Raw genomic sequence first — 17,341 nt, forward strand, 5'->3', positions numbered from 1 at the left:
ATTGTACCTAAGCATGCAAATAAATATGGACAAAGAACGTTAAACTATATGATTCCCAGTTGTTTTAATATGTTACCTGATGAAATTAAAAACTGTGCCCAAAACAAACAATTGGTGAACTTACTGAAGACTTGGCGCACTGAAACAATTCATTTGTATTAACTTACAATGATATATTATTCTAAAGACTTTTAAAATTGTTAGTTATGTTTTTCATAATTTTCTTTTGCTATATTTCTGTAAATTTTTTATTTTTTTTGTTTTATACATATAATTGTAAAAAATTAACTGTAAACTCGCTATAATAAGATTTATAATGTAAATAACCCGTTAGACAAACTGCCAAAAAGCAGTACATCGGGACTTTTATGCCTTATAAGTGTGTAACATATTTAAAAAAAAAAAAAAAAAAAACCTTCTTTCGTCGTCAGCCGTACAGTACAGTACCAGCAACCTTGACACCGAGTTAATTGCCTACGTTACGGGCGTAAAATTATATCTCGAACTTTCCTCTGTAAAACGTTCTGCAATCCCGTTTCTAACGGATTTTAATAAATCAGCAATATTATTTTTACAACATGAACACACCGATTCTAGAAATTAATTACTCAATGAGTAAATCCTCCAATATTAATATTTTATTATTGAAAACAATATTAACGATTTTTAAACAAAAATTACGAAACAGAAAAATCAGAAAAATAACAGTCGCATCTAGGATTTGAACCCAGGATCTCAGCCTTGCCGGGGCTTTGCTATACCACTGAGCTAATCCGACTCTATCGCATGCGGTCATATTTAACTGTATCATACTTCCAAAACACTATCTATATTGCATTTACTGTGAGCCAATATAAATATGCCTCAACAAAATGAAGATTATTTTGGTAGTTTTTAATCGAAATATAATAGAGATCGAAATGGATACGGTCGGATTAGCTCAGTAGTAGAAGAAACCCGACAAGACTGAGGTCTTGCGTTCAATTCCTACATGCGACCAAATCTTTTATCCGATTTTTCTATTTCAAATTTTAATATTGTCTTCAATAGTTTTTTTAAAATCCTTAGTTATGGCATCATTCTACAATTTTTCGACTTCATTATCTTAATTTATGAATTTGTCTGCGTCTTCTGCAGTTATAATATCTCAAGTTGGTAGCGCCGAGCGGAGTGGTTTATTTTAGAGGTGGGTCCTACGAGTACTTTTCGTTACTGGGTACAATGAGTACAGGTACAGAGAAATACCTGGTAAAAATACTCAAAATTACTTAATACCGACCTGAGGATTGATTCAGAATACGTAATTCTAATGCACTCGCATTTTAATTCTGCCCAGATATTCCCCACAAATTTTCTACATGAGCTTGATTCCTCCATTTATTATTCGAAATCCGTGAGGGGGGGGGGGGTTGTTACAGAACTGCACTGAAAAAATTTTCCCCACAACCAAAAACTCATATGTGATTCCCCACAATAATTTTTCGAAATCCATGGGAATTCCATATCGAAAAATTCCCCACGTCAAATTTTCCGTCGCAAAATATCATCATAACAAAGTCATAACCAGTCACAAATACCCAACAGGAATAGCCGTCAAAAATACCTATCAAAAATAGCCATCAAAAATACCTATCAAAAATACCCATCAAAAATACCCATCAAAAATACCTATCAAATTACTTACTAAAAATACCCATCAAGAATACCCATCAAAAATACCTATCAAAAATACCTACTAAAAATACCCATCAAAAATACCCTTAAAAAATACCTATCAAAAATACACATCAAAAATACCTATTAAAAATACCCATCAAAAACACCCATCAAAAATACCAATCAAAAATACCCATCAAAAATACCTATTAAAAATACCCATCAAAAATACCCATCAAAAATACCTATCAAAAATACCCATCAAAAACACCTAGTAAAAATACCCATCAAAAATACCCATCAAAAATACCTATCAAAGTACTTACTAAAAATACCCATCAAGAATACCCATCAAAAATACCTATCAAAAATACCTATCAAAAATACCCATCGAAAATACCTATCAAAAATACCTGGTAAAAGTACCTATTAAAAATATTTAGTCCCGGTATAAAATACTTTTGAGTATTTTGGAGATCTGTCACGAGTACAAAGTATCGCGTGGAAATACCCGGTACTTTTACTGGGTACGATAAATACTCCTCACCTCTAGTTTATTTATGGCCGACACTTTGTGTTGAACGGTCGCGTCGTTGGTAAAAATTGATTCGAACAAATTCAAATAACAACTGTCAAATAAAACGAGTGTTTCATTTTAAATTTCGAACGTGTTATTTTATCTTAATTACAAAAATGGCCGCTGACTTTGTGAAGTTTTTAGTTTTATATGTTTTGGTTCTGGTTGACTTCGCAAGTGCGCAAAGTTTTAAAGGTAATGATTTAATATAATTGTTTTACTGTTAGAAGTTGACAGAGTTACAAGGTACTCGAAGTTATAAGTATCGCCTGTTAAGAAGACGGTTTTACCGAGTTTGGTGACTACATCTGAATAGCTAAGTATTTCTCAACCGTCTTATCGCTTTCTCTCTCCTATATAATACCTATCTTATCTCTTTCTCTCTCCCTCCCATTCCAGTTTACGTAAAGCTTTTCTACTCCTAGTTTCCAGAGAGGTTAACTAACTAACCATCACGCCGTTTCTCCGCAGGGGTAGGCAGAGAACAACTTGGTCCCACCACACACTCCTTGCCTCATTCAAATTCTCTTCTATTATTCTGACCGTAGAAATGGCGAGACTCAATTGGTTTACACTCCTTTTTTCGTTCATTTGCTCTACATGTCCAAAGTATCTAAGAGTCCCTTTCTTAATCTTACTCATTACTACGCTTACGTCAGCCTTGGATTCTTGGCAAATCTCCGCATTTATCACACGTGAATTCGTGACCTAAGGGGTCATTAGTGTATTATTTATACATATAAAATATTTAAAAACGTTTTTTCTAACTTTTCAAGATGTTTTCAAGTAGTTAGATATCAATTTAACCGTTTTACAGACTAACCCAAAAAAGATAAAACATTTAATTATAAATAATTGTTGTTGATATGATATGACATTAGTCAAAAAACAAGTTGATATGTTATGAGGAAAATCAGCGAAGATTTAACACTAAGAGTATTGGTGGATTTATATTTTCTATTTATATTTTTATATTATACACTATTTTGATTAATATTAATAACGAATTGGTGTACATTATGAATACAAAAAAAATATGCTTTAGATAAATTAAAGGTTTTCCTATCGTTTCGCTTCAGTAGAATACAAATAAAATAATAAATTACTCAATAAAAAATATAAATGTAAATAAAATAAAAAATTTCAATAGAAATGTATGAACGCGTAAAGAAAACAATTTTTAAAAATACAGTATTATAGCTAAGATTATCTGTGACAGTTTCACTTGATTAACTTTTTTGATTTCTTATAAAATTATTTACAAAATAAATAAAAACCAGTTTTTTGCTTGAAATCGAACGTTTCTAGACTCCGTTTGTCAAGCGATTTTAATGCCTATTACCTACAATATAAGGTATACCAAGAATATACACATTTTTGGCTTGTAGCTTCCTCGTAACACAATTTCTAACAATCACTTTATTTTAATACTATTTATGCTATGAAGTTTTTATTCTACAATCATAATTTTTTAATTACTTCTGACCCTTATGTACTTTATTTATTAATTATTTTTTTATGAAATCTTGACTTATATTTTTTCTATTCTTACGATAATGACATTATTTTATGCCTGCAATTTTTATAGTAAAGGGTTTTCCAATAAGAGGTGTTATTTTGATATACAATCGTAAAAGATCAATGGTTTCGTTGCTTGTGTGGCACGTAGCGCCGTCTTGTTGAAAGTAAACGTTGTCCAGATCAATACCATCCAATTCCGGCCATAAAAAATCATTAATCATCTCTCGATAGCGCAATCCATTCACCGTAACTGTTGCTCCAGTCTCATTTTCAAAAAAGTAAGGTCCAATGACTCCGCCGGACTATAAACCGCACCAAACAGTCACACGTTGAGGATAGAGAGGCTTTTCAACAATAACTCTTGGGTTTTCCGAGCCCCAGATGCGACAATTTTGCTTGTTGACGAAGCCACCGAGGTGGAAATGGGCCTCATCACTCAAAATGATTTTCATTTGTTTCACTCAATTGAATTTTTATAATTTCAATGCGTTGTTGAAGCGTGTATCGTTCCATTTTTATTATTGGCGTAGTTTTTACTTGTCAAATGTCAAAAAATTACAGCTTCAAAGTAACATCTACCGAAATAGCGGGCTATTCAAAATAACAACTCTTATTGGAAAATCCTGTATACAGGGTGTATCGGCACTAACCCGACAAACTTTAACCAGCTATTCCTTAGCACATTTGGAGTAAAAAATGTTATGTACACTTTGCTGTCCGGTAACATTTTTTTTCTTTTAAAAACAAAAAATAAATAAAATTTCCACACTCCGCTACTGCCCACAGTATAGGGGTAAAATAATTGGCAACGCCGCGCTACTGTCATCTCTTTCACACATATTCTGTCTCAAGTCCCGTGTGGTTCCCGCCACCCCGTCTCGTATCAGTGGTCAGTGCTGTTTTGGGAGTTCGCATGTCATCAAGTTTCTAGTTTCGTTTTTGTTTTGTTATCTAAGTTTTTACTGTTGAAATATGCCCCTCAATTATCCACCTGCCGAGCAAGCAGATATTGTTTTTGTTTATGGATTTTGCAATGGAAATTCACGAGCAGCCGTAAGGGAGTATCGCATGAGGTTTCCTGGAAGACGCGTCCCACACCATGCTACCTTTGTCCAGGTTTGTACCCTATCAATTGTTTATTGAAACTATTTACATTCATTGATAATGCCAAAAAGCGCTTTTGAAATTTAAACTGGGAACATTAAAAACATAACAAGGGGCCACCAACTTTAAAAATGTAAATTGTACTTTAGGTGATTTGTGTTCAGTGGTCACTAAACGGCGTTTTAAAAAGTTAATTAATTTTAATCTCTAATAAATGCATCATTCACTGCAATTGAATTCACTCCCTTTCTCACCATGGGATTATTTAAATTACTTGAATTCAATTTCACCCCTGTGAATCCAAGATATCAACCGTACCTAGTTAAGAAAATTATAATTTAAAACACTTTGTTATACATTTTACTATAAAAAAATGAAATAAATGAAGAGAAAACGTAAGTTTTCTGATATGTGCCTAAAATAAGTGTTCTTTAAAAATAAAATGAGTGAAAAAGCCCGCGATTGTTTATTTGACATTATTACTGAGCTGAATAATAAAAGCAGTTGTTATTTGTTGTTTTGTTTCAGATGTATCAACAATTGCGTGACTGTGGCATCGGACGGATTGAAGGCGCCGGCGGAGGACACAACATCGTTCCTGTGGCAGTTGAGGAGAGAATCCTGAACTTAATTACCGAAGACCCCACGCTGTCCGTGCGTCGGGTCGCTCTGATGATAGGACACAGGGAACACATGGCGGTATGGAGAGTTCTGAAGAAGCACGGGCTCAAACCTTTTCACTATAGGCGCTGCCAAGGCCTCATGGAGAATGACCACTTTTCCAGAGTCGTGTACTGCAGAAGAATGCTGCATAATGTCATAAGAGATGCAGACTTCATGAAAAACATATTGTTTACCGACGAAGCACAGTTCACTAAAACAGGAGTGCTAAATGTGCACAACTTGCACCATTGGGCTGAACAAAACCCCAAGCTTGTTCGGGAGTCGTCGAGCCAGGACAGATTTTCCATCAACATGTGGGCAGGAATCCTGGGAAATCAAATACTCGGTCCAATCGAGTTGCCTCCCAGACTAAATGGACCGATGTATTTGGAGTTCTTACAAGTGCAACTGGGCGAGATTCTGGAAGATGTGAACCTCGAATTACTACGGAGAATGTGGTTCCAGCACGATGGAGCCCCACCACACTATTCGATTGCCGTGCGGAACTACTTGGATGTCGAGTTTCCTGGTCGTTGGATAGGCCGTGGAAGTCCGGCCATTGCTTGACCACCAAGATCACCCGACCTGACCCCCCTGGATTACTACCTGTGGGGGGCTCTCAAGGAAAAAGTGTATGCTAAGCCAATAGCCTCAAGAGAGCAACTGCTCGAACGAGTGATGGAAGCCGCTGCAGAAATTAAAGCAAATCCTGCAAACTTAAATAATCAAAATATAACAAGACTACACGCTTGCATCGAAAATAATGGTAGTCACTTCGAACAAATGCTCCAATAAAAAAATTAACATAAACTACATGTCCGCATTTTCATTTATTATTTATTGGTAAAATTCTCACAATGTCATTCATTTACACATCAATATTACCTACATATCAATATTTAATAAAATCTGTAGAAGAGTATGCCCGTCGGCATTCAACAAGTTTTTCGACAAGTGTGTCGAAAAGCGTCTTCTCTCTTTCCTACACACTAAATATTAATGGTTAAAAATGAGACGACTGATGCTTGTAAGCGCGCCAATACGTAAAAACAACGAAACTCGAATAAGAATTGCCAGGTGGGTTTTTTAATCGCTTTAATCTGACTTTAAACAATAATTAAACACGTAAAAATTATTTAATATAATATTACAGTACAGTACTTTGAACCTTCGCAATAAATTTATTTGATTTTAAGTTTAGTTTGTAGAACTCCATTTCAATTTAGAGATTTTTTTTATTTTAACAGTCTTATTAAAAAATTTATAAAAACAGTGTGTTTATAAACAAGTTCTGCTAGTTGTAATTATTATTACGCGTGACAGCTGTTTCACCTTCTGACGGCATTATCAAACTTTGGTAAAGCCACTTACAGACGACGTAAGTGATAACTTTCTTTTTTTATTATTCTGGCTTTATTGATTTCCGAGTAAATTGTCGTAAATTATTATTTGCTAATCCCAATATTATTTGCTAATGCTAATAATTAAGTGAAATTTTAAACAATGCAATAATAGGATTATTGCATTGTTAATTTCACTTAATGTCGTTGGTATTTCCAACTGATGACTCAGGGGTTTATTTCCCTGAATAATTAAGTATTTTGGGGTCTAATTATTATGCATTTCATTACATCCGATAATTTAAACAATTTTTATGTTGAATTGGGGTAAGTTTTATGGCTAAGGGAAGGAGTGGAAGGTGAGGAAGTACCTGGATATTCAGATCTGGTCACCAAATACGGCTAGTCATTTCAAGCAACGTTTAAATTCTAAACCTGGATATTCAGATCTGGTCACCAAATACGGCTAGTCATTTCAAGCAACGTTTAAATTCTGAACCTGGATATTCAGATCTGGTCACCAAATACGGCTAGTCATTTCAAGTAACGTTTAAATTCTAAACCTGGATATTCAGATCTGGTCACCAAATACGGCTAGTCATTTCAAGCAACGTTTAAATTCTGAACCTGGATATTCAGATCTGGTCACCAAATACGGCTAGTCATTTCAAGCAACGTTTAAATTCTAAACCTGGATATTCAGATCTGGTCACCAAATACGGCTAGTCATTTCAAGCAACGTTTAAATTCTGAACCTGGATATTCAGATCTGGTCACCAAATACGGCTAGTCATTTCAAGCAACGTTTAAATTCTAAACCTGGATATTCAGATCTGGTCACCAAATACGGCTAGTCATTTCAAGCAACGTTTAAATTCTGAACCTGGATATTCAGATCTGGTCACCAAATACGGCTAGTCATTTCAAGCAACGTTTAAATTCTGAATTAATTAATCAATTACGAAAAAGCGTGGGGTTAAGAATATTTTTTTTAAATTATAGTTGTAATTTATTGTCGATTTTTTAAAAAAATTGCGATATTTTAAATAAAATTTAATAATTATTGTTTAAATAAATTAGCAATCTGGCAGCATTCATTTGCAGGTGGTCAATCCAATGCAGTCATGACGTTTGTGTGAGTGCTTTCCTTTGTCTCAGTGTGTTGCGCAGCAGTTTTATATGAACCGTTTTTTGATTCATCGGGATTGTTTTTAAAACTATACATTCTTTGTACCTTCAAATTAGTGGAAATAAACTTAAGTGTGTCAAGCTGCTCGTTATATTCCGGTAATTCTGGAAGGCTTTTAACATAAGCAATAATATTCATAAATCACATTCCGCGAAGTTGTAAATAACTAAATTTATTAAAAAATATACGTTGTAGGATAGCCTAGCAAGTAACATTTTGACAGAGCACTTACGGTGATTTAAAAAACAACGGCGCTGTTCAAATAATCCAATTATTATTATTGATAAGTACCTAAGTGAGGAAAATTGTTTTTAAAAGTGCTCAGAATTATTGGACTTCGATTATAAATTCAGGAAATCTACTAATTAGTTTCTTAGTTTCAAAATTAGACTATTTAATACGTGAAACGCGTAAGAGGTGAAACCAAAGCATTCCAGAGGTGAAACAATTTAGATACAAAAATAAAACTGATGTGTACAATACAAGAAGACAATCAGTGATTCGCATACGAAAAATGTGAATAATCATTATTGTTAAATAAAATATTTCTTTTCTGGTACTGGATTATGTAATACGGGCTTCGTTCGCAGCAACACGCGAGAGTTGCGATGTTGCTTTCAAATTTTGACAAAGGATAAAACAGTGGTGACATGTGGTGAAAATATGTTTAATTAATTTTTTATTAAAAAAAAACGTTACCGGACAGCAAAGTGCACATAACATTTTTTACTCCAAATGTGCTAAGGAATAGCTGGTTAAAGTTTGTCGGGTTAGTGCCGATACACCCTGTATACTTTTCAACCTAAAACTTACTATAATAATAATTTTTTTATGTTTTTATACTATTTAGCATATAATATATTATTCAACCATCCTCAAAGGATGATAGAAATAAAAGGATGTTGATGTGTATTCTGGGTTTGTTTACTTCACAAATGTTAAAACCGAATCGACATTTGGCGCCATTTGCAAAAGTTATAGCGTTTTCCAATTGTGTGATTACTTTTGCCCCACCCTGTATATACTTCTGATGCTTATGTACTTTCGTGTTTGATTTGACTGTGTACATTTCATGCAATACGTCTTTATACGTTTATATATAATAGGTGTTATGTTTTACTACTTTACTATCCTCAAATGACACATGTTATATTCTTTTGATCACTATATTATATCAAATTTGTTCTGTATAAATTCTATGTAATATTTCTCTTCTTCTATACTATGTATTTATTACCCCTCTCGGAACAGACGTTGTCTAATGATACGGGTAACTTACTTAACAACATTGTCATAAACGACCGGGTTGCCGGTAAACTATTAACTAGTAGACAAGACTCGGGCGTGTCTGTGTGTCCGAAGTAATCTCAATTAATTGTTACTTAATTCATATAAAATTCCTTGAGCAGTGCACTACGTCGTGTAATATTTTAAATTGAGCCGATATCAATAACAACCCTTACGTAGATGGCGATAAGGTTTAAATTCCCGCTTAACACCATCCGCCTGTTTTGATTTATGCAAGAAAAAAACATGGCCAAAAAGTGCCTTTTATTTTATTTTGTGGATGTTCAGGCACACATATTTAATTTTTTTTTTGATCATTTTATAAATAACTTAATTTTCCACATTATACAATAAAATCATAACCGAAAATGGGTTCGTAAGAAGGAGATTTTAAACTTTAAACCAGTTTTCATGGGCCTTTACATTATTTTTTTCTGGGCTTATAAAAAGACTTATCTAAAAAATAGTCGATTATTTCAAAGGCCAAGATGTATTCTACTCGCAGTATTTAATTAAAGCATCTGAAACATTTCTCTGCGACCAAATTTTCAAACCAAAAACACATGATTTTGCATTACTACGTATGGCATCGCCTTAAGTATTTTCAAAAAACACTTCGTTTTACATCAGCTCCACACAGAAGACACTGTCATCTTTCGGGAGACTGTGTTAAGGGTCTTTTTAGGGAAAGGAAGTTCTGATGGGCAGAATTTGGAGGTCAATGTGTTCATGACCGACAGACGTATGAATCTATCTCTCCCACTGCGGTGCAAGGCGATGAGTCGAGAGAGTCCGGCTGGAGTTGGCACAAGCGGTGGGCAAACTCAACCGCCGCCAAGATCTAGACGCACATCACCCCGTGAACCCGGGCAACCCTGCTAAGTTGCCAAACGTAGCGAACCACTCGGGGCGACCTATGGCAGGTTGGTTATCCAATAATTGGTTCCAAATTGAAATATCGTGACAAATAAAAAATACCAGAAAAATCATTTTGACTGTCGTAAATTTAAATTACAAATCTTTAAAAAATTACATTGGAACCCAAGTATGTCGTGTATAAATTAAAATAAAATTCTTTAAAAAAAAAAGCCTTATTTAGGATTTTTTTTTATTTTATGTTCATTATATTATTAATACGGTAGGTAGGGCAATGTTATTTTCTTAATAACTACAATTAACAAAAATCAAATCCAAATTTAAGTTTTACATGAAAAAGACCGCTTGTTTTTACAAAACTAATTCGCGAAATAACAGTAATCTTCATAATATATATTCTATAATATGTTTCTAAATTCTAACATATTGTATATTGAATAATATAATAGTAATTTGGGATAATTCAGGATAGAGTCATTAATACTAAAAATTATAGGAAGCATTTCAAATCAAATTGATGATTTATGTAGAAAATGTTTGGCTTTTCCGGAAACTATAGAACATATTATATCGGGATGTTTTGTAAAAGCGCCGTCCGAGTATACATTTAGGCACAATCAAGTTTTAAAAATGATTCACCAAAGTTTCGTAATTAAACATAACTTGATTGACTGCCGTAATATAATACCATATTATGAATACGAACCAAATTCATTTTTAGAAAATGAATTTTATAAAATACTATACTAACAGACCGAACGATTATTCATAATAGACCCGATATTGTTTTGAATGACAAAATTTAAAAAAATAACTTATATCATTGATGTCGCTATTCCAAATTCCTGTAATATTCAAAAATCTGTTTCTGAAAAAATAAGAAAATACACAGATTTAGGAAATGAGATTAAAAGAATTTGGCATTCTCAGACTATAAAAATATTACTTTTTATTATTTCGGCTACTGGCATTATACCTAGCTCTCTCATTCAAAATTTAGGCGTATTAGATCTATCAAAGAATTTATATATAAAAATGCAAAAATCAGTCATTTTAAATACATGTAGGATTACGAAAGTTTTTTTATATATTTACATCGAGGGATCAGTAGCATTTATAGGCCCTCTTAGAAGTTCTACCGAGCCGAACCCTCTGATATGAAAATATCTGGAGTCGGTGAATTATTTTCCCATTTGATCTCTGGTGAGTTGACGTGTTGTTCTTGTATTGTTTTGTATTTATTATGCTTATATAATGCACTTGCATAATGTGGATTGCCTAGGTGATCATTTGTGGAAAAGTGTGTGGAAGGGTTTAGTTTTTTCCTGTGGGGAAGATTTAACCCGGACATAAAGTCGGAAAATATTAATATTGATTAATACGAAAGTATGTTGCCTGTTGTATGGTGACGATGCGCTGCTGATTGCTAATATAGTGGAAGATCTACAGTCTCTCGTGTTTAGGATGAACAAAGTATGTATAAAGGATGAGTTAATGATGAATGTAAGTAATTCTAAAGTCATGGTGTTTGAAAGAGAGAGTACGAAAACAGTGTCAATATCGTCGGCCTACTGGCAAAGTCCACGAAGTCACTAAAACACAATCCTGAGATAATCGCATTTTAATATTTAGCGATTTTGGAAGGGCTATAAGTGGATGAATATCTCTTAAATATATATTTTTTAATATTTTATAATTTAGATTGAACCCTTAAGTACCTTATCAATACACCATATTAGTTGAAAGCAATAACAGCAACCTTTAATTAAAGATTTACAAAAAAATGAGCCGGACTTAGTGGTTTTTACCGGTCAATAATGACTTAGTGTGCTTTGCTTGTTAAGATTATTGTCAAATTGTTGACTGTAATGCTACAAAATAGCTTTAAGATTATTTTAATTATAATATTTAATTATTAAATACTAATTATTATTTCTTATAATAATTTCTAAATAAGACAGAAGTTTTTTTTAGGTAGTTTTTTTATTAAAATAATAATAATTACAAATTATTGTTGGTACCTACTGAAAATCAGATATTCAAAGCTACAAAATAAATATTTATGATAATAATAATCACATAAAAGTTATGACGAATATCAGAAATAATCAATGTGTGTGTTTAGATGAAATAAAAAAGACTATAAAAACATTAATCAACGTAAAAATAAGCAATGTTTGTAATATTTAGTAGAAATAAATATGAAAACCAAGAATGCAATACAAATTTTAATATTTTTTATTACAAATAAAAATAATAACAATTACCAATCATTATTGGTGTTTACTGAAAGACACATTCATAATATTTTATAATAATAAAAAAGGCTTTTGAGGGATGCGTATACATGCACAATTGCACACTCTACTCATCTTCAGGATCGGAATCAGAAAAGCTATGCTCGGGAGCTACATTTTTGATGCTACTTAAACATGGTATATTTTCATACCAGTTATGTAAGGCTGGTGGAATAATATTGGTCTTACATTTACAGTTTTAACAGGTCATTCTTTTTTGCGACTAATATTGGAATGGGCTTTGTATAAAAATGGAAAATAAAAAAAATGGATTAAAGAACAAAAAAGACAATATTACCAAAATTCTATAACATAAAAGAATAAAACATATACACGCAACACAAAAAATATATAAAACACGCAACACGCACAAACACAGAAATCATTATAAATGCCGATTTCCATTCTCTTTTAATATTTTTCTTTTAGTGTGATAATTATATTTTAATTTGTAATCTTTATTTTTAGTTTAAATTTATCTTTATTTTAATGTTGTTTTATTTTTAAATGTATAAATTCTTATAGTATAAAATGGGGGCCTCAGCACGGGTAAACAACCCAGTGAGGCCAACATTACTGAATTAGAATATAAATATTGTAAATTAATGTAGCAACAATAAAAAAAAAATAAAGCTTTGGTATAATAACATTGCTTTGCTCTTCGATCTGTGCACGTGTTATTTTATTTCTGATTGGTCGTGAAAGGTAGGCAACGGAAATCCTCTTGTTGTCACTGGAATAGTCATACCGATATTCTATAATGTTTGGTAAATTTTTCTGATATCGGAAGCATTTAACTTTTAGCCATTTGACAATGTTGGAATCCTCATCAACCTTCTTGTTTTTTATTGTCATTTCAACCAACTTTTTCAGATCTAAAAAATCTGTAAATAAAACTTCTTTAGTTTCATATGGAGGCTTTTTTTATTTTTTTGTTTGTAAGATCGAGCCATTTTAAAAACGTTGATCCATTTGTGCACACCAAAGATATCCAAATGTTTTGTTTTATTTTCAATTGCACTATGCATTGAGTCTACTTCTATAAATGAATGACCGCTTTCAAGAAATTTTTGTTCAATAACACACATGGAAGTGTTTTGGACGAAATGCAGGAACAGCGCGGAAATTTGTATATTTCTATTTTGTCCACCACGAGCATCTGAAAATATGGATACTTCAGTGATTTGCGGTGGGAGTTGTTTTAAATAAAGGGCCATGCATGTTCCAATTTCACAACTACCCTTTTTCCCGTTATTTTCTGTCCAAAGGTAACAGAGACCCTTATTTGGAGGTGCCGCTTCATAGATTGTAAAATTATACAAATTTAACTTCCGCAAATAATAAAGTAAGCTCACTTGGGAGCAAGTTAATTGCAAAACACTTTGCAAGTCACATGTTATAGACATGAAAGTAAAATCCTCAATAGCTCTTTTCTTATCTTCGTCTTTGGCTTTCATGGATGCAGATTTTCGGTTTTGGTGTTGTTGATAGTTATCTTCAAGGGTTTCCTTTTCTGTGGCACCGGCCTTGTTGTATACTGTACAGGTGACGCATTGATCTTTCTTTGGTTTGAAGAAGGACAAGTTATAGTTCTGGCAGAATATTCTTCGGTAAGTTATAAGACTAACAGGATTGTCATCACCGTCTTCTGTACACTTCCCTTCATACAGCGCATGCATTTTTGCAATGGTTTGTTTGGAATCTAAATATTGCCTCTTTGTGAATTCCCGTGTATAGTGGCTCTCTACTGAAGGAAAGCTTTCAATATGTTGCTTCACTTTTAAAAATCTAACGTCGTCGGTTTTGTTAGATGGAGCCCTTCGCCTAGAGTATAATGTCTGACTTAATGTGTTTTGCTTGCCAATAATATCGGATTTATGACTTAGTGTGAATTTAAAAACATGTTTTAATCGAAAACGATTAAATATACGACTAAATGGAGTATGCCAGTCGAAAGAGGACTATTTTTTTACATAAGACCTCATACTTAAGTCATTTCATGAAAAAACGGGACTTAGTGGACTTTGCCGCCAAACCGACGATATAGTTGTGAATGAGGGATGAGTTTGTGTATTTAGGAAGTATGTTCTAGAGAGATGGGAAGGCTGACAGAGATATTGAAAGAAGGGTAAATGCAGGTAACTCCATTCATGGAGGACTGAACGCAGTTGGTGCTCAAAAAATTGTCCAAAGAAGCGAAGCTAGCAGTCCACAATGGAGTGCTGGTACCTACCCTCATGTACGGAAGTGAGGCATGGAACTGGCAGAAAAAATATGTAAGTAGATTGAATGCTGTAGAAATGAGATCCCTGAGGCGTGTGTGTGGTAAAACCATATTATGATCGTGTGAGAACCGCAAAGAGTGCAAGGCTGATGTAATCGTAATGACTAAGATCAAGAAAGGGACGTTTAGATGGTTTGGGCATGTAGAGCAAATAAGGAAGAAAGGAGAATACACGATGCAAATGTAAATGGTAGCAGAAGTCGAGGACGCCCGAGGAAGACATGGCACCACCAAGTGAATCAGATACTTGAGAGTGTTTATGAATGTGAATGAGGCAAGAAGTGTGTGCCAAGACCGAGTTGTTTGTTGCTCTCTGCCTACCCCTGCGGGGAAACGACGTGATGGTTAGTTAGTTAGACATTGTTTTGGATTCACTGCCCATATTTAAAAGGAGCATCGTGTCAAACTAAAGAATAATCGTGTTCATTGTATAATCCCGTCACACCATGTCAAACCGATATTGTAAACGTTATTGAATAATTGATTGATTGGTTACACCCCCATAAAGCTATATAATCCAGGGAGGTGGCTATAGAATTTCTTAGGAAACTTATCTGTCTACACGAGATTTCTAAAAACGACCCCATCACCGTAAAGAAATTTTATATTTAAATTTAGGTAGCTTAGGTCGGAATCTGCTGCATTGTATATATCAACATTAAATACATAGATACAAACTTTTATCTGGACTACAAAACAAAGATGATTATCTGAATTATAAAGTATAAAGTAATAAATTACTGCAATCTCACACGGAGAAAACTTACTAAAATAAAATATTGCTAATTTACTAAAAATCTCTTATTCGTATTCCTGTTAAAAACGGGACTGCAGGCCACTACCGAATGAATTGATATGCTACATGTTACTTTTATATATTATCAAAACGGTTCCATGATAACTCAACACACTTTTAAAAAGTGATATAAAATCATTAGAAACCTAACCTAACCTACTTAACCCAGTTAAGGCCATGCACTACGTCGTGTAATATTTTAAATTGAGCCGCTATCAATAACAACCCTTACATAGAGGGCGATAAGGTTTAAATTCCCGCATAACACCATCTGCCTGTTTTGATTTATGCAAGAAAAAAACATGGCCAAAAAGTGCCTTTTATTTTATTTTGTGGATGTTCAGGCATAAATATTTTTTTTTCGATCATTTTAAAAATAACTTAATTTGCCACATTATACAATAAAATCATAACCGAAAATGGGTTCGTAAGTAGGAGATGTTGAACTTTAAAGCAGTTTTCATAGGCCTTTACATTATTTTTTTCTGGGCTTATAAAAAGACTTATCTAAAAAATACTCGATTATTTCAAAGGCCAAGATGTATTCTACTCGCAGTATTTAATTAAAGCATCTGAAACATTTCTAGGCGACCAAATTTTCAAACCAAAAACACATAATTTTGCATTACTACGTATGGCATCGCCAATAAAGTTTTTGTTTCATCACTTTCCATGACTTTTAAAGATGTGACGAATTATCATTGTGATGATTTATCCGGTCACCATCAAAACATATGCAGGTGCATGCAAATGTGCTCCGATATATTCTGAAAGGACTAACATTTTACTAGGAAGCGGCCTGCTGTCCCGTTTTTAACAGGAGTTTAATAAATGCTTTAATAATATCTCGGTTCAATACTCGAAATGGATTTGACTACTTTTAAAGGTGAAAAAATTTCCTTCAACACATTTTTAATGTTTTTTTTTATTTTACAACTTTTGATTCAAAGTTACCGTTTATTTACGTAGCAATATTTTATTTTTGTAAACACAACGTGAGAATGTATTTATTATTGTATTTCTTATTGATAACCTATTGTGGTTTTTCCCGAAGAGATAGGTCAAAACGCCAAACAACTCTATCTTTGCACACATTCCTTCAACATCGTCTGATACATACTCATCTGTTATGAGGAAGCTACAAGCCAAAAATGTGTATATTCTTGGTATACCTTATATTGTAGGTAAAAGGCATTAAAATCGCTTGACAAACTGAGTCTAGAAACGTTCGATTTCAAGCACAAAACTGGTTTTTATTTATTTTTTAAATAATTTTATAAGAAAGCAAAAAAGTTAATCAAGTGAAACTGTCACAGATAATCTTAGCTATAACACTGTATGTTTTAAAAGTTGTTTCCTTTACGCGTTCATACATTTCTATCGAAAAAAAAATTTTTTTAGTGGTTTACATTTATATTTTTTATTGAGTAATTTATTATTTTATTTGTATTCTACTCAAGCGAAACGATAGGAAAACCTTCAATTTATCTAAAGCATATTTTTTGGTAATCACAATGTACACCAATTCGTTATAAAGATTAATCAAAATAGTGATTTGGCGTTAAGCTTCGCCTTAATCAGACTCTTGTCATGTTTTCACTGTATAATTATGGTTTATACATATTTCTAGTACGCCTGTGGTGAACTCTAGTATACCTGAGAACTGGGTCTATTTTTGAGGTGGAAATAATATTATTACAAAGAATTGAAAAGTTTTATTTCATTTCCTAACTGTACACCACATTGGTACT

At 33.1% G+C, this 17,341-nt stretch overlaps 1 protein-coding gene across 1 annotated transcript in view; it reads left to right on the forward strand.

Annotated features, from left to right (window-relative positions):
- Positions 1 to 2,223: 2,223 nt before the first annotated feature.
- The window catches only part of LOC149414127 (trypsin-1-like), a 41,436-nt gene continuing 26,318 nt past the window's right edge, over positions 2,224 to 17,341 (forward strand). The window contains exon 1 of the mRNA XM_089644014.1: positions 2,224 to 2,428. Coding sequence (XP_089500140.1) covers positions 2,350 to 2,428 — 79 coding nt within the window. The 5' untranslated portion in view covers positions 2,224 to 2,349. The remainder of the gene's footprint in view (positions 2,429 to 17,341) is intronic.

This window comes from Hesperophylax consimilis, chromosome 20, assembly GCF_061612785.1.
Source record: "Hesperophylax consimilis isolate HC1 chromosome 20, BYU_Hcon_1.0, whole genome shotgun sequence".
Classification (NCBI taxonomy): Eukaryota; Metazoa; Arthropoda; class Insecta; order Trichoptera; family Limnephilidae; genus Hesperophylax; species Hesperophylax consimilis.